Source organism: Ictalurus punctatus, chromosome 16 (assembly GCF_001660625.3).
Source record: "Ictalurus punctatus breed USDA103 chromosome 16, Coco_2.0, whole genome shotgun sequence".
Lineage (NCBI taxonomy): Eukaryota > Metazoa > Chordata > Actinopteri > Siluriformes > Ictaluridae > Ictalurus > Ictalurus punctatus.
This window is the reverse complement of record NC_030431.2, coordinates 257,501-282,500: the sequence shown is the minus strand read 5'-3', so window position 1 is coordinate 282,500 and position 25,000 is coordinate 257,501. Positions and strand designations below refer to the sequence as shown.

Below are 25,000 nucleotides of genomic sequence, written 5' to 3'. Positions count from 1 at the left end.
CTGATATCGTTATCGCGATAAATACCAGAGAATATCGTGATATAGTTTTAAGTCCATATCGCCCATCCCTACTAAATATACGTGTCTTTCAGTCTGTTCAAGCGGCTGCGTTGTGAGCAGCGTTGTGTACATGTCCTCTAGGTGGCACCTCAGAGCCGAGACATCCCTGTCTGTCTGGTTTCTGAGTCAAACCGTAATGTTTAGCGTTTTTAACGCTCAACAACGTTTAACATACTGATGAGCTTTCTGCTGTCATCGTGATTGCCGTCATGGTCCGCATGTCTAATCGCAAAACCCTCACCCTGCGTTCGTGAGTATTTATTCATCTAGAAAATCCAGAAGACTGGTACTCGGAAACTCTGAAACCTGTCAGTAGGTTTAAGCTGTAAAATTGTGTTAGTTTGTTTCTTCAGTCGATGCTGCAGTGTCACATGGTGGTATACCGCCTCCTGTGTTCACGTTGGTGTTGTTTTAAAACACCGTGCACTACCAGTCATGCCTTTTTGGGGTTCCCAATCAAATTCCAAGGTGAAACTGAGCAACAATCAAGACGTGATGCTGTATATTAAGCATATTTTCAAGTTTATCTATCGCTTTTGTGTCCGTTTAACCTGAACATATGTGGGCTTATTCGATGGTTCGGTGGGGTTTTGTGTACAAATGAATAAAGCTGGCAGAGAAGCGATCTGTTCCAAGGTTTAGAGGAATAAATCTGCTTCTTGTTTTCTCTCTCTCTTTTTGTTTTCTATGTAGGTTTTAAAAGCCCTTCTACAAAAGTGAAAGACTGGATAACCATCACCTGCCAGAGCCCTGAGTGGGCTGCTGATAACACCAGATTGGACTATTGGATTACCTGCCAGCATTTTCCCATTTTCACCACAAATTTTTTTATTTTATTTATTTTTTCCTGCTAGACAGATTTAAATTCATATTTTCACCCTAGTTTGGCAGCAAGGCTGCTCCCCTACATCCAGATGAATGAAGACCCCATTCGGGAAGAACGCAGGCCAGAGATCCAGAGCTGATGCAGGTAACGTTTGCGTAAGGTCTTTTGTTTTGGGTGTACACATGCTACTTCTCAGAGGGCTGTTTCTAATAACGACATTGTATTCCTGCATGATTTCACTGTTTAAGGACATGCCGGTGTGTCTGCAAATATGATGAAGAAAAAGAATTCCCACAAGTAAGTTGATTTGTTTGTTGTGGTTTTTTTTTTTTTTTTTTTTTTTTTTTTTTTAAACCCTGGAGACATCCAATTTACAATTTAAATCAGTCGCACAGACTTTATGCTCACGGTTGAACACCGGTTGAGTCTGAATAGACTTTAAATGCGATACTAAACAGATTTTTGACTGTGTGGGTTTATTGGTGTGGTTCGCTTGTTTTGGCTGCCAACAGAATCTCTCAAGGTCACGGTGGATTTTCGTAGTGCACACAGAAGGTCTCGAATTATCATACCAGAAAGCCATTTGCATTGTCTTGCTTGTATCTGCGTTTCAACATGCTTGTTCTTACAGGAAACACAAAAGCAGCGTGGGGCCCACCAAAGTGTCGCAGCCCCGGCGAAACATAGTGGGCTGTCGCATACAGCACATCTGGAAGGAGGGCAGCGGAGCAGCGTCCCAGTGGAAGGGCACCGTGTTAGACCAAGTGCCGGTCAACCCGTCCCTCTACCTAATCAAGTACGATGGGTTCGACTGCGTATATGGCCTAGAGCTGCACAAGGACGAGCGGGTGCAGGGGCTGGAAGTCCTGCCGGACCGTGTAGGTACGCCTTGACTTTGGTTTGTTTTGTTTTTCTTTCCATACATGTTAAATAGGGATGTAGCTAAATACGTATACATTATCAGGAATGACCAGACGATGCGTATTTAAAGAAAGCTTGCCACCTTTAGCGATCAGGTAACGCTCACGGTACAAAGGAAGACCTTATTCATAAACATGAACTCGCAGTGCACATTCATTCGTCCTTAGTGTCTGCCTGGTCAGGATCGCGGGGGTTCAAATTAGGCGTTATTGTTTCGGAAATTAACGTACTAAATTTGTCAGAAAACAAATAACAGTATGCACGTCTCTAGTCGAGACCGATGATGAACTGGAGCGAGGTAGCTGAGGTTGAGGAACTGTCACAGCCTGAATTCACATCCGTGCTGGCAGTGCTGATCATTCTACAACTGAGTCTAGTCCGAGTTTCAACCTGAATGCAGATGCTGATATTTCGAGCACTAAACAGATCGCGACAGAGAGTGGCAATATGTTACACCACTAATGTTTTCTAGAAAGTCTAGATCCAGCTACTGATAGATTACTTATTGGGCATTAACTACTTACTATTATTTTTAGGAGGTGTGGCAGCCTGGGAAAACCCATCACATGACCTCACATTTTCTACTATGTATTGCTCTGAAAACAACTTTAATTAAGTGGAATGTTTTTTTAACGTGTCCGCCACGAGGTGGTGGTAGCATTGTTCTCGGGTCTTGAGCGCGTCCAAGATTTTCATCATAATCTGTGCAAATGCTGTGTGTATATTAACACAGTGGACAAATGACTGGCCTGCGTGTTTGTGACAAGCAAATTATTAATCTGGGCTTTTACATTTCCATTGTTTGGTGCCTGAAAGTCAAATGTAGAAAGCTGCTTATGGTGGTCATCATCGTTAATTTTTCTAATCTCACTCTATACTCTTGGCATTTCCTTCAGTATGCATGTTTAAACATGCATTACACCATTCCTTAGTGCGTGCTATACCACAGTGCTAGGGGTGTAACGATACACTCCGGTCACTATTCGATTCGGTTCATGATACTGGCTTCGTGATTGGACCCAACTCGATTCTCAGAATATTCTTAAACTAAATTTTAATGAAGAAAAACTATGACTGAAACAATTTCTCTTTATTATTTATGAATTATAAACAGTGCAAAACGATGCACAATTTTGTCCGGATAAAACTACATGTATCACACGTTGCTATGAACAGAGGTTTAATATTGCAAACAAAATGTATTACAGGTTTGCCATATCTTAAAAATAAATGCATTTTATAAATTCTCACAAAAATTTGAGTGAATATACGATGCCTCAGAACTCTGGGAAATGACTGATTGAAACATAATGAGCTCTGTAGCAGCTCCTGAGGCATCGTTGTTAATCTGAAATAGAGCTCCAAAGTCGGCTAAAATGCCCGTTTTCCGTGACCTCTCTTGTGAGCGCTGTAGACTGCAGCAGCACAGGACTAGTGTCGCTGTTATAACATGGTCTTGTAACATACATTATGCATGACAGTTATAATGATTCAGGGCTATCAGGGCCAGCACACTCTCTCTGTGGCTTGTGCAGATTGGGAACACTGCATCAGATGTATAAGTAATTATGTGAATCGCACATTTCACATTTTTGCATCATGACACCCCGTAGTTACACCCCTACACAGTGCTGTTGAAGCAGCCAGGTAAATCACATGTTTATATTAATGTGCCGGCTTGCTCAAAAACGTTCATTTAACATTTATGAAAGGAGTCTCCAGTGTCCACTTTTCATTCATTGCTTACTTAATATACCTAACTAGCTAATCATCCCACTGGCATCCAGTCAATTAGGGTGAAGCTTGTAATTCCGCAGTGTGTTATCTAATGAATTAATAATCTGCTGCGCTCTTGATTAAGAAAATGCTGTAGTTTTATATGTTCATAACAATGCGTTTCTGGATCCAGGTCATTGATTTTTCTTCTTTTCTCATCCTTGCACCAGCTTCGACGCGCATCAGCGACGCACATCTGGCTGACACGATGATAGGCAAGGCAGTGGAGCACATGTTCGAGACGGAGGAAGGCTCGAAGGACGAGTGGCGGGGCATGGTGTTGGCCCGAGCACCCATTATGAACACATGGTTTTATATCACTTACGAAAAGGACCCGGTCCTCTACATGTACCAGCTGCTCGACGACTACAAGGACGGAGACCTGAGGATCATGCCGGATTCAAGTGAGTTTGGTTCACAGAAATTAGCGTAAGGATGTGAGGATTTTGTTTATTTGTTTCCCTATTCCAAATTCTAACCCAGGCTGAAGAGAATAATTTCAAGACAAGCATAGTGTGCATTTTTTCTTCTCCTTGTATTGTAGTATTTCTGATTGGGGGACATTTGAAGATGGTTGATGACATCACTTACCGTACACATAGGCTTTACATAGATGGTTCTTTTATGTTCTCCCTTTTTATTTGAGAAATCTTAAAGATTTTTAAAGATACAGAAAGAGATGTTACCAAAAAAAAGGCAAAGGATAGACTGTATTAGAGGTCGACTGATAGTTTGGCCGTACGTGCCGATACCCGAGTAATCAGAGAACCATTTAAATTTGATACCGAATGAAAACATAACACTCAAAGTAAAATATTGCTGAACTTTATTACAAAAATAAACAGTACTGATTGTACCATGAAAATGTGCTGTACTTTTTAAAAATGAAATAAATATTAATTTATAAACTCTTAATAAATATTAAAGTAAATAAGAGATGCATCCAAAATGAATCAAAAAAACACTTCAAATATCACAACAAAATTTGCCAGTGATGGTTTTTGTTTCGCCTCTAGAGGCCGCTCTGGTACTGTATAATGACAGCGGACCTTTCTCGGACGCTCCCGCAGCCGGACGTGACGGGGAAAAACTGTCGGTGTGGATTTTTGCTGATAACCGATAGTTCCAGCAATCTGATATCGGTGCAGATTCATCGCCAAAACAGATCAATCGGTATCATATGAGACGCAGTACTGCCCGAACCCAAAGGGAGTAAAGAGGACATTGTGATGTGGAGTAGGAGGAGATATTTCAGGTTTTCAAGCCTTTTTCAGTCTGTGCAAATTGTGTATGGAGTTAAAACAGGATGGAATATCACGCACCAGTCCGCAACACTCTTGAGGCAAAGTGACTCCCGATTTCCGTCTGGGATTTCTTGTCACTTAACATTGTTTTGTCTTTCACGTTTTTAGACGATTCGCCCCCTGCGGAGCGCGAACCCGGAGAGGTGGTGGACAGCCTCGTCGGCAAGCAAGTGGAGTATGCCAAAGAGGATGGCTCCAAACGGACTGGCATGGTCATACACCAGGTGGAGGCCAAGCCCTCCGTCTATTTCATCAAGTTTGATGACGACTTTCACATTTACGTGTACGACTTGGTGAAAACATCGTAGGCGGGTGACCCGAGGCAGAGGGAGAAGGAGGTCCAGGTAGCCCAGGAGGAGATTTGACTTCGGATGTGATCCACAGACTCTGACAGTTCTTCTCATGGAACGTTTTCTTTGCACCATCTGAATGGAGATGCGGTGATTGATGTTTCACTGGAGCCTTGGATTGCCACTAGTTAAGTGTCTTTTTTTTCTTTTCTTCTTCTCTCTCTCTCTCTCTCTCTCTCTCTCTCTCTCTCTCTCTTTTCCTTTTTTTTTTTTCTCATTTCCACACGAAGGGAACGTTGTTTTGACAAGATATTCCCTAAACAAAAGTAGCTACATGTTGATGGTGTTTTTTTGTGTGTGGTTTATTCCTGTTGAATAACGGGCGTACATCATTTCCACTCGTGAACGGGAGAACCGGGGGTCAGCCTCCAGTTCTCACTTTTCAATCGTGCACTTTGATGACGGAGAGGTTCAGCCTTTAATCGCTGAAAAGGTCGTTTGCTTTGACGCAGAACCGTATAGCGCACAGCAGTGGGGACGAAAATCTGTTTCTCTCGCCAAATCACACGTACTACAAATTTTACTCATCTGTTTGATAGATGATTCGTATTTGTAGTCTGCTCACCAGCTTCTTTCATATTGTGGTGTTTTCGTTTGTTTGTTGTTTTTTTTTTTTTTTAAACGATAGATTACACATTATTCCATGATCTGTGTATTATCATAAGCACTAAAGTTTTTTTCCGCCTCTACGACCTCGCAGCACTTGGTTATTGTCTTTTTGAAAGATGGACGATTTATCGAAATTCACTCAATTATCTGAAAGCCATTTATGAGCATTCGCTTTAAAAAGAGAAAAAAGGTGAACAGAATGGATTATATCGTTCTTGTGCTGTTCAGCAACGGCTCATCGATGCCTTCGGAATTGATTTAAATGTGTTTGTATTTCGTGATATTCGTGAACCGCTCATGACCGTCTTCGTTTTATTGCGCAGTATACTTCGTCTCACTACAACACGGTTAGATTTTCGTTTCCGAATGAAGACGCGTGGAAAAATTGGCCAAATATTCCAAAACTATTCAGTCAAGTTAACAATACTAAGAAAACTGCAATAATAATTGAAGTATTCAGGTAGTGCATTGCAACCCATTCTAATCCTATTCGATAAATAACTAGCTTCTTACACGGTTAGCCTTTTGAATTTTTTTACTTTTTTTTTTTTTGTACGTCGAAATGTGTGTGCCTCGTTGTAAATGACCGTCTGCTTTTCATCTTCTTTTGTACGTTCCTAATAGAGCTCTATGTATGTATGTATGTATGTATGTATGTATGTATGTATGTATGTATGATGACCTGAGGGGGGTTTCTCTCGTCAGGAATGTTCCAATGTTTAAAGTAACACATATACACTCTCAGAAACATGTGTTAGTCATTACCTCATGCCTTTCTTTTTCCCTCCTTCCTTTTTTTTCCCCTCATGAGTGTTCATTCAGCCCACTAGACCTAACCTGTTATTTTTAAGCAGTGTTCACTTGCAGTCCGAAAAGAAAGCATAAATGTATTAAAAATAATAATAAATAAATAAACTCCTTCACTTTCGTATGATACGTACACACACCGGCGTTATTTCACCCCTACAAAGTGGAAATGATGTCACAGCTATTTAACCGTACGACCTTAACGCTTAGCTTACCAAATAAAAGAAGAAAAAAAGCGCGTTGTGATTCATGAACATTCGGGAAGACTGTAAGAACATGGTCTGCACCTTCAGTAACCATTGCAGCTTTGCGTACATTTCAGACTTGTTTCTTTATGCAAACGGGCGCTCGGTTGGACAGTTCGGCCTTTTCTTTACACTTACCTACTGTAGTATTGTACCGTGTTTGATGTCCGGTCAACGTGGGAAATTCAAACGGAAAAAAAAACTGATGAATGCTAGGCCATTCTTTTTTTGCATGATATGAGTAGAGTTGTAAGTGTACGTCAGTGTGATGCATGTGTACCCGTCTTTTCTTTCAGTTCTTTGTTTCCTAAATGGAACGCTTATTGTGTTTTAACAATTGTGAATTTTTATTTATTTTATTTTATTTTTTTTTAATCCTGCCCATTTTTTTAAAAAAGAAAAAAAAAATGAAAGTGTTTTTATTTTCTACTACGCTCTATCAGATCAAATGCACTGGTGTTTTATGTGGCGTGCCAACAGAAAGGTGAGGTACCAGTGTTACACAGCATTTGAGGGATCATATCTACCATCACGTAGAACCCGTACACGTCCAGTTTCATAGTAATGTGAAAATATTCGAGAGAAGAAGATGAATACAAGTTGTTGCAAGAATCCTGTGAGGTGTGTGTGTGTGTGTGTGTGTGTGCAATTTCATATTAAATATCGTACATATCCAATTCAACTTTGTATGTTTGGAAGTAAGAGAAAGGAAAATTGTGTGTGTTTGTTTGTTTGTTTGTTTTTTCCTGCTCTCCGCACACTGAGAGAAGAATACAAAATCATCAATATGGTCCCTTTGAGATGCTGATGCTCTTTCATTACTTTGGGAGTGGTTGTGTTTTGTTTTGTTTTGTTTTTTTTGTCTTTGTTTTTTTTTTTTAAAAAAAGGAAAAAAAGTGCAATTTGATTGTCACAGATACATGTATAGATTTCTTGTACTTCGCTTATATGGCTTCTATTGGACGGCATTTTCTTTTTCTAAACATTGTAGATAGGTCATTTTATTTGCATTTAGAAGTATAAACACATTTTAAAAACCTGTTACTTAATTCTGTAAGTAATTTTTATAATTATTATGTAAGTCTATCCTTATAAGATAAAAAAAAATAAAAGTTCATGTGAAATTCGATGAGACTCTTTTTTTTTTTTTTTTAATAACGGTCCTTCCTTAAAGATCATTTCATTATGTTCACATGGGGGGGGGGGGGGTTGGGTTCTTTACCTAGACATAGATCTGTTTTTTTTGTTTGTTTTTTTTTCCCCAGAGCTGAATACTTTGTAAAATGTTATGGAGTCGTCCAGCTTTCCACTCTGTACATTTTAAACAGCATTGTCCAATTCTAACCACTATTCTTATTATTGTGTTCCACATCATAGATACTGACTTTGAATCAAGAACATGATTATTTTATTTTATTTGCCATAACGTTAAACCCACTGACAAGTGAAGTGTATTAAATTTATTATCTCAGTACAGCGGCACCTGTCGACAGCAGCAAGTGAGCAGTCGGTTCTTGAAGTTGACGTGTTGGAAGGAGGAAAAATGGGCGAGTGTAAGGATCTGAGGGACTTTGACTAGGGCCGGATTGTGATGTCTGGACATCTGGGTCAGAGCATCTCCAAAACGGCAGGTGTTGTAGGGTGTTCCTGGTATGAAGTGGTTAGTACTTACCAAAAGTGGTCCAAGGAAGGAGAACCGGTGAACCGGCGACAGGGTCATGGGCGTCCAAGGCTCATTGATGCGTATGGAGAGCAAAAGCAAGTCCATCTGGTCCGATCCAACAGAAGAGCCACTGTAGTACAAATTGCTGAAAACGTTCTTGCTGGCTGTAATGAAAAGGCACATCACACACAGCATCACAGTTTGCTGCGTAGCTGCAGAGCGGTCAGAGGGCCCATGCTGACCCCCTGTACATGACCCCCGGAACTCCTACAATGGGTACGTGAGCATCAGAACTGGACCATGGAGCAATGAAAGAAGGTGGTCTGGTCTGATGAATCATGTTTTCTTTTACATCACGCTCAGCTCCTGCCAGGTGTGTGTGTGTGTGTGTGTGTGTGTGTGTGTGTGTGTGTGTACACTTGGGGAAGAGAAGGCACCAGGATGCACTATGGGAAGAAGGCAAGCTGGAGGAGGCAGTGTGATGCTCCAGGCGATGTTCTGCTCGGAAACCTTGTGTCCTGGCGTTCGTACCAGCTCCTAAACACTGCCGCAGACCGAGTACACCCCTTCATGGTAACGATATTCCCTAACGGCAGCAGCGTCTTTCAGCAGGTTAATGCTCCCTGCAACACTTCAAACATTGTTCAGGAATGGTTTGAGGAATATTTGGGTATTGCATCACCTGAACAGATTACAGCCAGAAGGAAGTGCTTATTTTTATTTATATAAATATTTATATTCTATAATTTATTTATTTATTTATTTATTAAAGTCCCCATATAATTTATATAATTGGTCATAGAACATTCGTCTCACACCTCCAGGATCGGGGGTTCGATTCCCACCGTGGCCCTGTGTGTGTGGAGTTTGCATGTTCTCCCCGTGCTGCGGGGGTTTCCTCCGGGTACTCCGGTTTCCTCCCCCAGTCCAAACACATGCATGGTAGGCTGATTGGCGTGTCTAAAGTGTGCGTAGTGTATGAATGGGTGTGTGTGTGTGTATGTGATTGTGCCCTGTGATGGACTGGCACCCTGTCCAGGGTGTACCCCGCCTTGTGCCCCATGCTCCCTGGGATTGGCTCCAAGTTCCCTGTGACCCTGAAGAAGGAGTATGCGGTAGAGGATGGATGGATGGATGGATGGATGGTCGGTCATAGAACAATGAAATAGTCTTGAATGCTACAGAGTCTTGGCTTTCAACATGCAGTTCAGCGAGCTCTCTGGGAGCAAGGAGCTAAAGCCTGGTGCGAAGTGGACTTCCCTGACCAAGGAGATGCCTCTTCTTTAAATGTTTAAAATAAATAAATAAATAAAAAGGTTATCACGTGAGCTATAATGTCCACTGTTGTGCGTGCAGATTAATGAGTGCACATACGGGTGGACGGCGTAACAAGGTGATCACAGGGAAGAGGGCACCCTGAAGGAATGGGGGTAAGTTAGATAGAGTTAGGGTACAAATGAGCTTTTAAACAACTCGCAGAGAAAGACAAAAGGAATGAAAGCATCGATTTGACCTGGTGTATATGTGTGTGTAGAATTTGCGTTTGTCTGAAATGGCTCTATTTTGTGCTTTGCCCAGTATCTTAGTGAAAGTAAAATGCTGTTTATTAATAGATTGATTAAGGTTCTGTTCAACAACAGTCATGCTCCTGCAGACTCGTGTTCATCCTTGCAGAGCGTTATATCATCATCTTCCCCTTTTGACTCTGTAGATGGTCATCCACATTAGTGAATACAAGGTTCTGACTGATGCAAATACAAGTAGCAGCCACCTTGAGGACAAAGAGCAGGACTTGGCTCCTGCTTGGTTGGAATGAAAACCTGCGCCCACACCGGCCCTTTCCGGATAAGACGGGACACCCCTGGTCTAAGCTGTTCTGTACTGAGGAGCAAGCTAAAATTCCTCTAAGCGGATGTGCAAGTCTGATCAACAGTTACCGGAAACGTTTAGTTCCAGTTATTGCTGCAAAAGGGGGTCACACCAGATTACTGAAAGCAAAGGTTCACATACTTTTGCCACTCACAGATATGTAAGATTGGATCATTTTCCCTCAATAAATAAATGACCAAGTATAATATTTTGTCCCATTTGTTTAATTAAGTTCTCTTTATCTACTTTTAGGACTTGTGTGAAAAGCTGAAGATGTTTCAGGACATATTTATGCAGAAATGTAGAAAATTCTCAGGGGTTCACAAACTTTCGAGCACCGCTGTATGTTATAGCAGCTCCAAACTGTTGATTCCTCTCGTTCTGTCTCTACTGGAGTTAACATCATGTTGCTAGGAAACCCGAAAGTCCTCTGTCCTAAAGATTCCTCACCTGAGACTCCTGCCATAAATATTCATTAAACGCCTCCTAACAAAAACATTTACTGGTTTTATACGTTTTACTTTGTTTGTTAAACAACACGTTTTTTATGTGGCGCATCCGCGTTACAAGTTCCTGAGCGTGATCTGTTACTATAGAAACAATAACGTATTAGAACGAGCGCATGAATATTAACCTATTGTTAACCTATGTTACAGCCGGAACTACTTTCGAGCTGAAAACAATGCGCACCTTCTGACCAATCAGATTCGAAAATGTAAGAGCGCTTGAATATAGTTAAATAATAAACGGCTATGCTTTGCACGGGAAAATCCCCGGATCATAGAAGCGTGAGGACCAGTGTTTTAAAGACACTCGTGCCGCGGGATTTAATCTCACCTGGCAACCACCGTCCTGTAGCTTGGAGTTCCTGGAGAGCGCTGATTGGTGCTGATGAGTGACATGATTTGCATATTGGGCGGGTCTTAGGAAGTTTATCCTTTATCCTTGCTGTGAAAATTGAAGTCCTTTGATCCGAGCTGGTGTTTGTTTATCTATCTATCTATCTATTTATTTATTTCACAGAAAGTGTCCGGAAGTTTCTAGAACTAGAACTAAAATATTTGTTCACTGGAAAGATTATATAGAGGTTAAAGAGCCATTTTGAAGAGGATTTGTTAACTTTTCTTTCTGCTGAATGAGTTGTTGACACATTTCGGGACAGGTGTGTGTGTGTGTGAGAGAGAGAGAGAGAGAGAGAGAGAGAGAGAGAGAGAGAGGTTATTATTATTAGAGGTGGTTATTATTTAATTCTCCGGTGATGGCGGAAGTGTTCTCGGGGCGCGCGCTGCTGAATAAAGCGGGAGAAGCGGTGGACCCGGAAGAGGCGCTGCGTAATAAAGTGGTCGGCTTGTATTTCTCCGCCGGATGGTGTCCTCCGTGCCGCGACTTCACCCCGCTGCTGTGTGATTTCTACACCGAGCTGGTGGAAGAGAGCGAGCCTCCTGCTCAGTTCGAAATCGTTTTCATATCCTCGGATAAATCCGCCGAGGACATGCAGGAATATTATCACGACATGCACGGGGACTGGCTCGCGCTGCCCTGGACCGACCAGTACAAGCAGTGAGTTACTCACATCCCTGCAGCAGTGTGTGTGTGTGTGTGTGTGTGCAGCTCTCATGCATGGGTTCTGCCTTATAAGAGGTTTATCCAACACTCAGTGGAGGATTAGGGTTTAAAATAGCCTGATATCTATCATCTGTCTGCCCTTTCATCCATCCATTCATCCACCCATCCATCCATTCATCCATCCATCCATCCATCCATCCACCCATCCATCCTTGCATGCATGACAGGTTTTATTTCTGTGATAGTTGCTTGATAAACTAAGTGCAAGTTTATGTTGACCTCGAGGAGTGAATAAATCAGTCTTGCACTTCATCATAATGATGGAGGGAGAGAGAGAGAGTTAAGGAAAGAAAAGGGAGAGGAAAAAAAGAAAACTAGAAGAAAAATAACTTTGGAAAATAAAATATTATGAATAAATATATGTATGTAAGTGTATGTTCCCACCCACAGTTCTTTTTTTTTTTTTTTTTTTAATGACACAATTTGTCAACAAATTCGAGAGGATAAAGGTAGGGGAAGAAAGAAAGAAAAGCAGAAGCAAACAAAAGGTAAATAACTGAAGCACAGGAAAAAAGATTTTCATGCGAGTGGCCATAAAAACAAAAAGAAACACACAATTTGGCAGCAAAACAGCGGTGAAAAACCCAGAAAGATACAAAAGGAAAAGAGAGAAAGAAAAGTAGATGAATTTAGGAGGAAAAACAATCAACAAGATTATACAAATTTGCCAAGTGCAAATTAATCATTTAAAAATGGGAAACAACTTGGCAGCGGAACGCGAATGGATCCGAGAGGGGAAAAGAAATAGAAGACAAGAAAAATGAAAGAAAGAAAAGCAGGTTTTTAAGAGGAAGGAACAGGGGGAAATATATGCGTATATATAGAAAAGAAAGAAAAACACAAGAAAACATTTCATGAATAAAAAAAACTTAAATAGGAGGGGAAAATAACACACATTATGCATGTATGGCAGTTATGAATTCAGAAATAAAAACACAAATGGACACGAGAGGGGAAAATCATTAACAAAGACAGAAAGAATAACACTAGAGTGAGGAGGAGAAGTATGCACGTTGAAAAGTAGTACATTAGAATTAATATCTACAACTGAGTGCAGCCTTAAAGTTTTTAAAAATTGCTAGAATATTTGTGCACCGTGAGCAGCACTCTCATTTGTTCTTGGTGTGATTGTGCTTTAAAGACGCTCTAAATTTATCTTGTTTTTTGTAAAGGAAATATCATTACTTGTCTTTTCACATTTCCACATTGCAGTGCTCAGTTTCCTTTCCAAATGTTCTGTGTGTTTCTTTCTTTTTGACTTCAGCGAGCTGAAGAAGAGGTACAGCATCACAGCCGTGCCCAAGCTGGTGATCGTGAAGGAGAGCGGGCAGGTGATCACGGACAAAGGCAGGAAGCAGATCCGAGATCAGGGCCTGGCCTGCTTCAGGAACTGGCTGGAAGTGGCCGAGATCTTCCAGAATTTCAAATGCTAGTGATTCGAGTTAGTTTTCTTGTGCAACGGGCTAGCGAAGAAATGTTGCAATCCCGCACTTTAACAGGAGGAAGTCTGGACACTAAATAAATATGCTTTAGAATACTTCTGAAATGCTTTTCCTACTTCTAAGTTTATTTATTTTGCTGTGTTTATATGAGGAGAAGTTTTCCTCAGTTGTAGGACAGCGGATGAGTGTGTGTTGTATTGAGGACTACACTGGTACTCAGGGACTGTTTTATGTCTAGCATTGTCGCATTGTCATGGTGCTTCAGATTCCCCGGCGATTCATTAAAACACTGTGATGTATTCCTGAGAGAGTCATTTGACCCCCCCCCCCCCCCCCCCCCCCCCACTGTCATCTGCCGTGCCAGAAGTTTGCAAAACACATACTTAAGCCATTCAGTGACTACAAAAAGGTTGTTGTTGTTGTTGTTGTTGTTGTTATTATTATTATTATTATTATTATTATTATTATCATTTATAGTAAAGCACTCATCTTGCAAATGAGTACCTTTTCCTGCTAAAAAGAGATAACGATTCCATGTTGAAAAAAAAAATCGCAGGTTTACATTGCTCAGTGTTTTGCAATTGCAGAAATGAACCCAAAATCGAGCAAACTCCACAATATTCGGAGGAGCTTGCCATTTTTCAAAATGACCGCAGATTTAGGCCAAGACTCGCCATGTGACGTGATCACAACGCACATTCAGCTAAAGCCCTCTTCGATTCGTCTGCGTGGAACATCGAAGCATCGAAGTCTCGTTTACCAACAAACATCACTGTGAAAGACCGCAAAACTATTTAGTGTAACTGCGATTTCACCGATTGAATTATTTTTACTACAAAAAACTCAATTGCATCATAAATTTTTGAAAAAAGCCGCAGCAAAATAAAGCATTTTTTGCCTGAAAATCCGGTATGGACTGATCAACGTGACCTTTCTAATATATGTTATACTTTCTTGAGTAACGACTTACACCGCATGGGCATAGCAACCGCTTCACATAATAGCTAGCTGCTGTAAAGTAAGTGATAGAAGTTATGGAACACCATAACTATAAATGGTAAAATTAACATTAAGACAGTCTGTACAGGATTTCGTGGAGTTTTTTTTGTGATTGTTGTAGGCAAAACTGCTTACTCCACATAATTTAACTTCTCTTAAACTCTTTACATAATTTAAGAACAAAAACGTACAACCGCTGCTATGGTGAAGTTATCTGTAAAAAACATCCAGCTCAAGGGCTCGGCCTTGGATTTGAATTCTAGTGCAGTCTTCCAGTGACTAGTGTAGAATTTTAACCACTGAGTTGTCTGGCTCTGAACCAAGATAGCACTGTGCATTTTATCCACTGGAGGGCGATAACGCAGCAGTAAATGTATTATAACTATTATTATTATTATTACATGCTTATAATCTCAACCACATAAAATCTTTACAATGGAGTCTTTATTGTTAGAACATGGCATGGGTACATGATTTTGTTTTATTGCTTGGATGAGCCATGTGTAGTTAACAAAACTGTACACTTATAATGCAGATTCATTTCTTCATTCATCTTCAGTAACTGCTTTACCATGGTTATAGGTCATGGTAGAATCCAGGGTCTATCCCAGGAACACTGAGTACAAGGCGTGAATACACCCTGGTTGGCACTCCAGTCCATTGCAGGGCAACACACACACACACACACACACACACACTCATTCCCACCTAGGGGAGAACCCAGAAGAAACTCATGTGGACACTGGGAGAACATGCGAACCTCCACCCAGAGAGAAACCAGAGCAGATTTAGTTTAATGTAGTTTAATAAAAAGGAAATAATAGTGCTCGGAGCCATAAAACAGTATGAACAGGAAGGGTTATGGTCTCGAACCAAGGAGATGAAGACAAAAGAAAAATGGCATCCCAAAGAAACACACGATTGATTCTATGGAAAAACAGGAAGAAGGAAACAGTGCTATGATTCTCTCAGTAATAAGTCTAATGCAAAACTCACCAGCCACTTTATTAGGAACACCTGCGCATTCATGCATTTATCTAATCAGCCAATCGTGTCCTGATGAAAAAAAACAATGGAAACCATTGCAGAAATTCTAATGGTTTTAATGGTTATATTGGGAATTGAATTGGCTTTAATGGAAACTATAATGGTCCTTGTGGGTCTCTACTGGTAATGTTTTGGGTTCTATTGGTGGCATGTTTATGTCTAATGGAATGTTTAGGTCTAATGTGGCTCAAAACACACTACATTTGTTGGGGGGGTGGGGGGTGTTCAGCAGGGCTGGAAGCAGCTCTGATCTGCTGCTCACAGGTCTGTTTTTTGTTTTTTGTACACCATTCTGTGTAATCTCAAGAGACTGCTGTGTTGAAAACCCCAGGAGATCAGCCGTTTCTGAAATACTCAAACCAGCCCATTTGGTACTAACAACCACACCACGGTTATTAACCACGTCACAGAGATCACGTCACAATTTCTCCCCGTTCTGATGATTGATGTGAACATTAACTGAAGTTCTTGACCTGTGCGCCAGCCTTGTGCTGCTGTCACATGATTAACATCATTCAAGAACATTACTAACCAAATGACGTTTCCTGGTTTGATCAATCCGTTCCAGTTGATGAGTCACGTTATTGTCTTCAGTTTCTGTTGGGTAATTATGGGCGTGTCTGAATTTTATGAATTTGGTGACTCAGAAGCTCATTCTCATTAGGACAGTTTTTCCACTTTTGAAGGGAAATGATCACAACATTAATGAAAACGTCCACCTGGCCTACACATGCACAATATACACACGCTAATTCACAAAAACAATCTTAACATTTCCCAACAATCATACTTGGAAAAGCAGAATCAGAGATACAGGGTTAGAGTTTCTGCTTAGTCAAATAGTCGAACGGCGTTTGTGTCACAGTCAGTTTCTTATTTTATGACTGAAACTGTAGAATTGCTTTCGGTGAGACACGCACACCCAGGCCATAAAACCTGCAGCGCTGATAAAGAGTCTAAAGGCCATCATTTGGACAGAGGTTCAGAAATTCAGGATATAACAGTACTCACAGGAGCACAAAGAGCAGCTGCTTGAATCTTGGACACAAAATGGTTTCTAGACTTTATTTTCCATTCTTCTTGATGGGGATCATGTGTGCAGGCGCGCAGGAATTAGATGTAAAACGTGAGTTGTTTCACCGACTTCACAGATGATGGTGTTTCTGATTTCTTGATTGTCTGCCATCGTTATGTTGAAGAAAAAAAAATCCCTGAGGTGCTAAATTCTTATGATGGAATCCATTTCCTGTTTATTTATTTATAAATGATCTAGCATAGCTACTATATACTGTATATTCCTTCATTTGTTTGTTCATCTTCAGTCATTTATCTTGGTTATGTTCATGGTGGATCCGGAGTCTGTCCCATTAACACTGGGCGGAGGCGGAAATGCAGCCTGCGTGGAAGTTTAAAACGAATTTAAAATGCTTCAAAGAACATGCCAGGGCGCACGGTGGCTTAGTGGTTAGCATGTTCGCCTCACACCGCCAGGGTCGGGGGTTTGATTCCTGTGGCTCTGTGTGTGAATGTGTGTGTGAGTGTGTATGTGATTGTGCCCTGTGATGGATTGGCACTCTGTCCAGGGTGTACCCTGCCTTGTGCCCCATGCTCCCTGGGATAGACTCCAGGTTCCCCATGACCCTGAAAAGGATAAGTGGTAGAACATGGATGGATTTATAATTTGGTAGAAAATGGCTGAAATAATAAAAAAATGCTTTAAAAACCTAATGTGTTATGACGATAATGTTATTGCGCAGATCCAGGTTGCACTGAGATGATGAACGAAGGTACTGGGAAAGAAAATACATTGCAGTTCTACTACAACGAGGAAACCCAACTTTGCATCCCCTTCTTCTACAAAGGAGAGGGCGGCAACAGCAACCGGTTCACCACCGAATTGCAGTGCCTGGAAAAATGTTCCTCACAGTATCGTGAGCTGTATCCAGAAGGAGGTAAAACCTTGCTCCTAAAATCTTTTTTAGAGCACGTCGGTTTTGAATTCTTGATTCTGATTGGTCAGATGGTGTTGATTAATTTTCTGTAACAGTAGCATTGACTGTAGTCCCGGCTCCAAGGCAAATCACAGGGTTTCCATTCATACGCTCGTGCTACGTTGTTGTTGCTATAGTAACAGCTTGTTCTAAGAGATTTGATCTAACCTTGTTCTAACCTAACGCTAAAAATAAACAGGTTCACAGAGTGATTTTATTTAAGAATTCGTTGATATGGTGAAGGAGCTGTTTATTTGTCGATGGAAGGAGTCTCCGATATCAGCGCTTTGTAGCATTCAGTGGCAAGCAGGGAACTTTGCACGTTCTCATTCTCTCTGTAACGTGACATGTTCTTGCCTTATTAACACGTGAGAGAGAACGAGATGCTGCTGAAGGAGCCACTTGTATAACCTATGTGATAACAAGAACTTGTCTCCTAGATGTTCCACAACGTTAAATATAACAAGAAATTGATTTTATTTTTGAAAGTATGACCTGTCGTTCTATTATAAATGTAGAAAATGTCAGCATTGGCAACCTGCTGTGGTATAAGAGAAATAAAACATTCTGCAATAAAACATTATCACCACATCTTCGTTGATTATTTTTCCTATAACAGCATACCTCGTCACGTTTTATTCAGTACTTATCACACTGAATATTTATTAGCGCTGTGGATAATCAGATTCTGATGCTGTGCTTTGGACATTATACCCACTCAGATGCAGTGTGCACTTTAGACATGGACCCAGGCAGTTGTTTTGCCAGACTTTTAAGGTATTACTACAGCAAAGAGGAGAAGGTCTGCCGCCTGTTTCTTTATGGAGGCTGTCAAGGAAATGGCAACCGATTTGATAGTAAAGAAGCTTGTGAAAGCATGTGTCGAGGTCAGTTCTCTTCTCTTCATGTTTTCTCATTATTCTGTATTTATATTGCCTTATATGACTAAGCCATTGTCGCCTTTTTATGGTGTACAGAGGACTGCTCCGTTCGGTTTATTGAAGTTAAACATTAAACATAAGCACCGTGTATGTTCACGTCTAGAAGCTTCTAGAAACTTCTCATATGCACAGAGTGTGTGTTAACTAACCTGACAGGGTCATGCCACATTACAAGCGTTATGAAGACCCGTACAAAACAAATAAAAATACGTACAGTCCTAAATTCAGTTCATATCCGTGCCACATGAACAAATAAAACGTTCCTTACTTTGTAAATGTACAGCATATAGCTATTTATGTTTTATATTCTTATTGTTCATTTTAGACAGGTCAGGCAGCAGTAATGCTGATAGCAGACAGATAAGACAGCAGCTTCCCACAGTCTACATTTAAATAAACACGTTAATGGTAAATATGTTCATTATTTGCCCTGTGAAAGGAAGAATAAGATTTTTTCAGGTAATGTGTAGTATTTCAGTATTATTATAGAAAAAAATGTATTTATGAATGTACCTTTACTGTAGGTTACTAACATCAATCTGAGAGAAACCAGCATTGTTTTTTTAGACATCAGCTAATCCTGATACTCATAAGGGTTTGCCATGATTAAACCTCCAATGTGAAAACATTTTAGGGTAAGTGAGGCCTCTGGGGCTGAGCCCCTCATACCTCTAGAACATATTTACATCGGTACATATTTAAGGTGTTCAGGTACACAAGGCCGTACTTACTGAATTGAATGGGCCAAAATTCACAACAAGAGTGCTGCACGTTAGGGCAAGACACTATAGTTAGAAATGGTCAAGCATTTTTCAGATTTTTGGATAATATTGCATCGAGAACAAGTTTAATCTTAAAACAAATATCAAAACTCAACAGAACAATGTTTGTTCCAACTTTTTTGAAGCAATTTTGAAGATGGCATTAAATTCCGCCCACTTAACACAATGATCTCCTGGAAAATCTTATTTCACTATACACGTGTCAGTTTGTGTGTTATTATGCCAACTTTTATAAACTTGTCTTTTATAAACCCAACTAACTACACTGGAAACACGTTAAACAACATTTTTCTCAAAATCTGCTTCCCCATCTATATTGAACACCAAAAATTGCAGGTTCTAGATGATCTACATTCATGACTGGAATTTTCATTCCAGAACCCAGTTAGAAGGATGTTACAGAGGAATGTTCCAACAATGTTGTTTACTGTCGTAGTAGAATTTTATACTGAAAAATCTTCTTTTTTTTTTTTTTTAGGTCTTTGCTTGATTGAACAATGATATTCCAACACACGTTTCTGTCTTCCTCTTGAGAGGGTCTTTAGAGTGAATTAATAATCAGTAAATGTACCAATAAAATGTAATTTGTGAAGTTTTTATCCATTTTATCCGGATTTTATCTAGTCGTGTCCGCTAGAGGTCGCTGTAAGCAACGCTACATCCGAAACTCACTACTGTTGTAACTTGTATGTGAAAACAGATGACCTCTTGTGTTCACACAGCGTGTAGTAATAGACATCTACAAATATAAATTTAAATAAGATAAATCTACAGTAATAGATTTTGGATGTGAGCAACTAAACCCCCCACAAAACTGTAACGATTTTGTATATTACAGCAAGGTCTGGAAGGACTTTTGGACAAGCTTCTAACCCTGATGAGCAAACAGTGGACATGGGTGAGTGTACAAATCAGCTCAGTAAATAATCCCTAATTTCTAACATATTTAGGAGAATTTTGATACTAGTTGGTGGTAGTGTGTTCCTCAAGTAGTCCTCACATGACCACGCCCATCATGATGGTGTCATTTTGTGACTACAGCCTGACCACGCCCCCCGCAGTCCAGGCAGTCTGGATTCATTTTATTAATTATTAAAAGCATCGTTTAATAATTGGTGTTAGGTTTGAGGTAGTAGATGTAAAGTCAGTCAATGTAACAGAAAGACATTCTCGTACACCATTTAACTATCGACGCAGCTTTAATTTTCTGATTTTCATACCTAAATCCCACCAAAAGAGTCTCTGAAATTTAAAATGTTTTTCTTCAAAATGCCCAAATTCCTGTTTGGAAAATCTCTATTTGTCCAAATTCTAAAGGAAGAGACCAAGAAATGTCCTTAATTCATTAGTTTTTTTCACTTAAGCTGTATCCAGTCTTTGTGCGGTAAACAAAACCTCTACAGAAACAGGCCATCGATGGAGGAATTTTTGTCCCCCTTTTTTTTTTGCCACTTGCTCCTCCATTTGGTTATTTGCCTGTACTTCCCCCCCCCCCCCCCCCCCCCAGCTCTCCCCTATTGTACAACAGCTACCAACCAGTTATGATGAAGGCTAATACATGTTTCCTCTGAGACACGTGAAGCCAGACAACCAGATCGAACCGCTCATGCAGCATTGCCCTCTTCCACGCCCGTATATATACCTCACAGACGCCCGTGCTTGGCTAGTGTCGCTGTGATTGACAGGGAGACAATTTTGCCAGGGACAGTTTTGACCCCGAGACCCCCGACCGTGGATGGCTGCGACATCTTTGGGATTCAAACTCGTAGCTTCCAGGGGGAGAATGCTTTTCTGTTGCGTCACTCGGGAGCCAAGTATATACAATAGATGTGCATTTCGACATGTACATGTAAAGATATGTGTTTTTATATATTTAGCAAATATAAAGTGTGTGTGTGTGTGTGTGTGTGTGTGTGTGTGTGCTTGTGTTTTACCAGGTTTAATTGTGGGCATTCTGGGAGGTGTTGTGTTTGCCGTGGCAATGATTGCTACTATTGCACTATTTGTGGTCCAAAGGTGAGTTTCATCATAAACAATTAATTCAACTGCAGAAACAGTGCCAGTGCACACAAGACTGCTTATTTCAACTGAACCTGGATGTTTCTTTTTATCAACAGGAAAGCGAAACATACCAACATGAAGAAAGTGCCCACAACTGATGTTGAGCTGAGATGAGCTAGACAAACAGAACAGCTTTGTGTGTGTGTGTGTGTGTGTGTGTGTGTGCGTGTGCGCGTGTGTGCGTGTGTGTGTGTGTGTGTGTGTGTGTGTGTGTGTGTGTGTGTGTGTGTGTTCTTTTGTATGACCTTTTTATTATCCAACTGGATACTTCATGAGAAATATAAATCTTAGCTGTTCATTATGTGCTATATGCTGGTGTAAAAACCCCAATAAAAACCATAATAGAAAGTTGCCTTCATATGGAAAAATAGCACAGCATTAGTTTGGTAATTGACTCTAATTTGGGTTTTAGAATTAGAAATGTTAGATTAATTTAACTGCTGCAACACTTGTAAATGTATTGTTCAACAATAAAGTTCTGTATGGTGTAATATCTTTAGAATAAGGGTTTGTTTTTACCTAAAAAAATAAAGTTTGTGAACATAACTGTTTTATTACTGTTTTATTTTACCTCGTGTGCATCACAAATGTATATATTTCCTAAGAACTGTTTTCAGTATTTAATAAGAAATCTGTATTTCATAGACGTGGAATCATGTAGCACAGTATTGTGTTTCTCAACCTCAGCGTTTTTGACAGAATTCTCCGTGTTGCACTATTGTTGTGTTTAAATCTGTCAGCATTCTGTTAATATGGCACTCAAAATGTGTCGCAATTATTAGGAACCCTGAATGTGACCAGCGTAGTCTACATCGAAGCATGAATGCAGAATACAGCTATTTATTCGTGCTCATTATAGAAGTTTCTTTATAATGTGTTTCATTATATGTGCCTGAGACTTGCACAGTAATGTAAATTGGAGAAGGCTTTAGCTATTGTACAGTATGTGTAACGAAGCCGAAGACTTCCATTTCTGATTTGGGAAGTGTTGCAAACCTGCTGCTGGATTTGACAAATATCCAGACTCAAAAAAAGAGCCTAGTGACAAAGCTAGCAACTTCATACATAAATTCTGTTGAAACACTAATCACATCTTTTCAGTGAGTGACAGATATTCACCCATCAGCCATATCATTAAAACTGCTGACAGGTGAAGTGAATAACATTGATTATCCCGTTACAGTGGCACTTGTCATGGGGTGGGATATACTGGGCAGCAAGTGGGGATCAGTTATCACAGTCGACGTGTTAGAAGCAGGACAAATCAGAAGGATCTGAGTGACTTTGACAAGGGCCACATTGGGATGGCTAGATCAGTGGTTTTCAAAGTGGGGGCCACCAGGGGGCGCCCAGGGGGCCTCAACAATTTGGTTTGAGTCACCAAGCTCATCCCTCCCACTAGTATGTTTTCTCTTTCTCACTCTCAGACAACCACACACACACACACACACACACACAATCAATTCCTAATGTAATGTGATGTAAAGATGTAAGATATAATTATCAATAAAAATGGGGATATATTCAGAAGTCTGTATTTTTAATGTGTTTTAAAGACATCTTGCAAAAGGGGGGCCTCAGTCAAATGTTAATGCCATTTGGGGAACCTTGCCCTGGAAAAGTTTGGGAACCCCTGGGCTACATGACTGGGTCAGAGCATCTTCAAAATGGCAGGTCTTGTGCAGAGACCAAACTAGCCTAGTCTCGTGTTAGATAGCCAAAAAAATTGGTCCCAGAGGCCAGTTTTATGATAAATCAGACTTTTTGTCCAATTTTCACATTTGTTTTCTCACATGCATGAAAAAATAAAATGTTTTAGAAGATTTTTAAAGGAGAAGAATCTGGGCTCAGAACCCGGATGACAAACAGTCCAGCAAACGCACCTTTAAACCTCTAATGTCTTCAGAAAATCTTCACGTAACACCATTTGATATGCAAATGAGCCGGACGGTCTAATGAATATGCAAATTAGCCCGTGACGTCTAGCGACCCTTTTTGAGCAAACATTAGCATGAGCTAATTTCTGCATCCGGGTAGGTGAGGGTTAAATGGCGTGTGGCGCTGGAGGCGGAGGCTCTAAATAAGGTGTAGTGAGTTGGTTAGGAACCTGAAAGGAGCCAGTAGAGCACACGTACTGAACCCATGGCGTTACAAAACTGTTCCGCCATCCAGTTTTAAGCGTTTTAAGCATCTTTTTTGGTACTTGAAGGAACCATGGAGGAACAAAGACATGTTCAGGAGGACCTGGCGACTCTGTCGGATTTGGACGAGAAGAGTTTACTCGAGTCACTGACTGGACGATTCAGACACAGTCACATCTATGTAAGTACTTCTCCATGTTACTGAGTTCGCATGTTTACTTATAAATAAATATGCTTCACTGTTTCGTTCGTCTCTGAGGTTTCATCACCACAGGATTTTTTAAACTGTGTTTTTATCTGCGTTTGAAGTGAGGTATCGGTTAGTGCTCTGAGTCACTGCAGAAGTGTTGGACTCCAGCAGGACTGACAGCATTGCTTTGTGACCTGTCACCAGGGCTGGGAGGGTGACCTTAAAATATATTCTCTTACAGCTACCAAAAAATGTCATCAGAAACATAATCCAGGCCTCACAATATGAAAGTCATGTCATCTGATTACTTTTGGATTAGTTCAAGGTCACATATGTAAATAAAGTCAAAAGCACTATGAGCTCAAATACTTTTATTTCGTGCTAATTTTAGAGCTTAAAAACATGTCCAATATTTTGTTTTAAATAAATGGATAGATAACTAAATAGATAAATAAATAAAAGATCATGGTCACTGATGCGGGTAATATTACATCACTGTAATGTGACTTTATTCTTGATGGTGTTCAAAACAGTGTGACTATGAATGCAGAGTTTAATACAGTGAAAAAGACACACTGTTAGCGTCACATAAATATTTATAAATAAAATTGGTTTCACTCTGCCCACGTTGTACTTTTTTTTTTTTTTTTCCTATATTATTTTATTCCATGAAATCAAAAGAAAATTTGAGACACGAGTGTATCTTCTGCCATCATTTACACATTTGAATGGCCGTGTAATACGAAGCAATGTGATGACATGACATTAAAAATGATCTTATATGGACTCGTGGGCGTTGTTTCGATTCAGGACCGCTGTCATTTGCTGCTATTGTCAAGCAACTGTTTATGCCGTACAGAACATCGCTTCACCTGAGCGTTCACTGAGACGAGGATAGCGGTGGAGAGGCAGGAATTTGGCCAGTCTGCTGCAAGCCTTTTATAATCGACCATTTGGTGTGTGAGAAGGTGGGATTTACAGAGAGGGTTAAAGCGATGTGAATATGCGCACATATGACGCAGTGCTACACCATGAACACATCAAAATGCAACTAAAGCCGAATCCCGGACATTTTCTAAAATTTTGAAATCCCGGCCGGGCGCCTTTTTAAGGTCTGAAAAAGAGCACATGTTCAGGAAAAAGAGGACGTACGATCACCCTAACAAAAGCATTTCAGAGAGCAATTTCTACCAAATTAACTTTGTGCAGAATGTATTAGCGCCTGCACCAGGAGTTGCTCAAGTGAGTCAGGATTGGTGAGAGAGAACCTGAACTATAATCAAGCAGCTGTCTGTATTGTGTCAAAAGATTCGCTTCTTTGGTTTTAAATGAAAGACAGTTGTAATCCTG

General features: G+C 40.4%; 4 protein-coding genes across 8 annotated transcripts in view; all 4 read left to right on the top strand.

Moving 5' to 3' along the window:
* Positions 1 to 8,025, top strand: part of LOC108277052 (spindlin-Z) — a 13,024-nt gene extending 4,999 nt beyond the window's left edge. For all 3 annotated transcript variants that reach the window (XM_017489348.3, XM_017489349.3, XM_017489350.3), the window contains exons 2-6: positions 754 to 1,030; positions 1,135 to 1,183; positions 1,518 to 1,768; positions 3,754 to 3,987; positions 4,996 to 8,025. In XM_017489348.3, the coding sequence (XP_017344837.1) occupies positions 979 to 1,030; positions 1,135 to 1,183; positions 1,518 to 1,768; positions 3,754 to 3,987; positions 4,996 to 5,195 (786 nt within the window). In that variant the 5' untranslated portion in view covers positions 754 to 978 and the 3' untranslated portion in view covers positions 5,196 to 8,025. The remainder of the gene's footprint in view (positions 1 to 753; positions 1,031 to 1,134; positions 1,184 to 1,517; positions 1,769 to 3,753; positions 3,988 to 4,995) is intronic.
* A 3,294-nt stretch (positions 8,026 to 11,319) lies between these two features.
* Positions 11,320 to 13,797, top strand: nxnl2 (nucleoredoxin like 2). Its single transcript, XM_017489353.3, has 2 exons — positions 11,320 to 11,990; positions 13,321 to 13,797. Exons 1-2 carry the CDS (start codon positions 11,689 to 11,691, stop codon positions 13,487 to 13,489), a joined length of 471 nt encoding a protein of 156 aa, XP_017344842.1. The 5' UTR covers positions 11,320 to 11,688; the 3' UTR covers positions 13,490 to 13,797.
* A 2,710-nt stretch (positions 13,798 to 16,507) lies between these two features.
* wu:fb59d01 (uncharacterized protein LOC322379 homolog) lies at positions 16,508 to 21,865 on the top strand. Of its 2 annotated transcripts, none has more exons than XM_017489352.3 (6): positions 16,508 to 16,670; positions 17,308 to 17,496; positions 18,258 to 18,422; positions 20,097 to 20,156; positions 21,196 to 21,274; positions 21,376 to 21,865. In XM_017489352.3, exons 1-6 carry the CDS (start codon positions 16,595 to 16,597, stop codon positions 21,431 to 21,433), a joined length of 627 nt encoding a protein of 208 aa, XP_017344841.1. In that variant the 5' UTR covers positions 16,508 to 16,594; the 3' UTR covers positions 21,434 to 21,865. The 2 variants fall into 2 exon arrangements, with proteins under 2 accessions (XP_017344841.1, XP_017344840.1); XM_017489351.3 differs by having other exon boundaries at positions 17,302 to 17,496.
* A 1,505-nt stretch (positions 21,866 to 23,370) lies between these two features.
* The window catches only part of LOC108277051 (myosin-IIIb), a 35,610-nt gene continuing 33,980 nt past the window's right edge, over positions 23,371 to 25,000 (top strand). The window contains exon 1 of one of the 2 annotated variants that reach the window (XM_017489347.3): positions 23,371 to 23,641. In XM_017489347.3, coding sequence (XP_017344836.1) covers positions 23,534 to 23,641 — 108 coding nt within the window. In that variant the 5' untranslated portion in view covers positions 23,371 to 23,533. The remainder of the gene's footprint in view (positions 23,642 to 25,000) is intronic. The other variant, XM_017489346.3, reaches the window with a different exon arrangement.

Excerpts from the sequence above, each read along its gene's own strand:
- nxnl2 (XM_017489353.3), top strand. The coding sequence starts at position 11,689 with ATGGCGGAAGTGTTCTCGGGGCGCGCGCTGCTGAATAAAGCGGGAGAA. Across the intron at positions 11,991-13,320 it reads TGGACCGACCAGTACAAGCA|CGAGCTGAAGAAGAGGTACA; the intron begins GTGAGTTACTCA and ends TTTTGACTTCAG.
- wu:fb59d01 (XM_017489351.3), top strand. The coding sequence starts at position 16,595 with ATGGTTTCTAGACTTTATTTTCCATTCTTCTTGATGGGGATCATGTGT. Across the intron at positions 17,497-18,257 it reads TGAGCTGTATCCAGAAGGAG|ATGCAGTGTGCACTTTAGAC; the intron begins GTAAAACCTTGC and ends ATACCCACTCAG. Across the intron at positions 20,157-21,195 it reads TGAGCAAACAGTGGACATGG|GTTTAATTGTGGGCATTCTG; the intron begins GTGAGTGTACAA and ends GTGTTTTACCAG.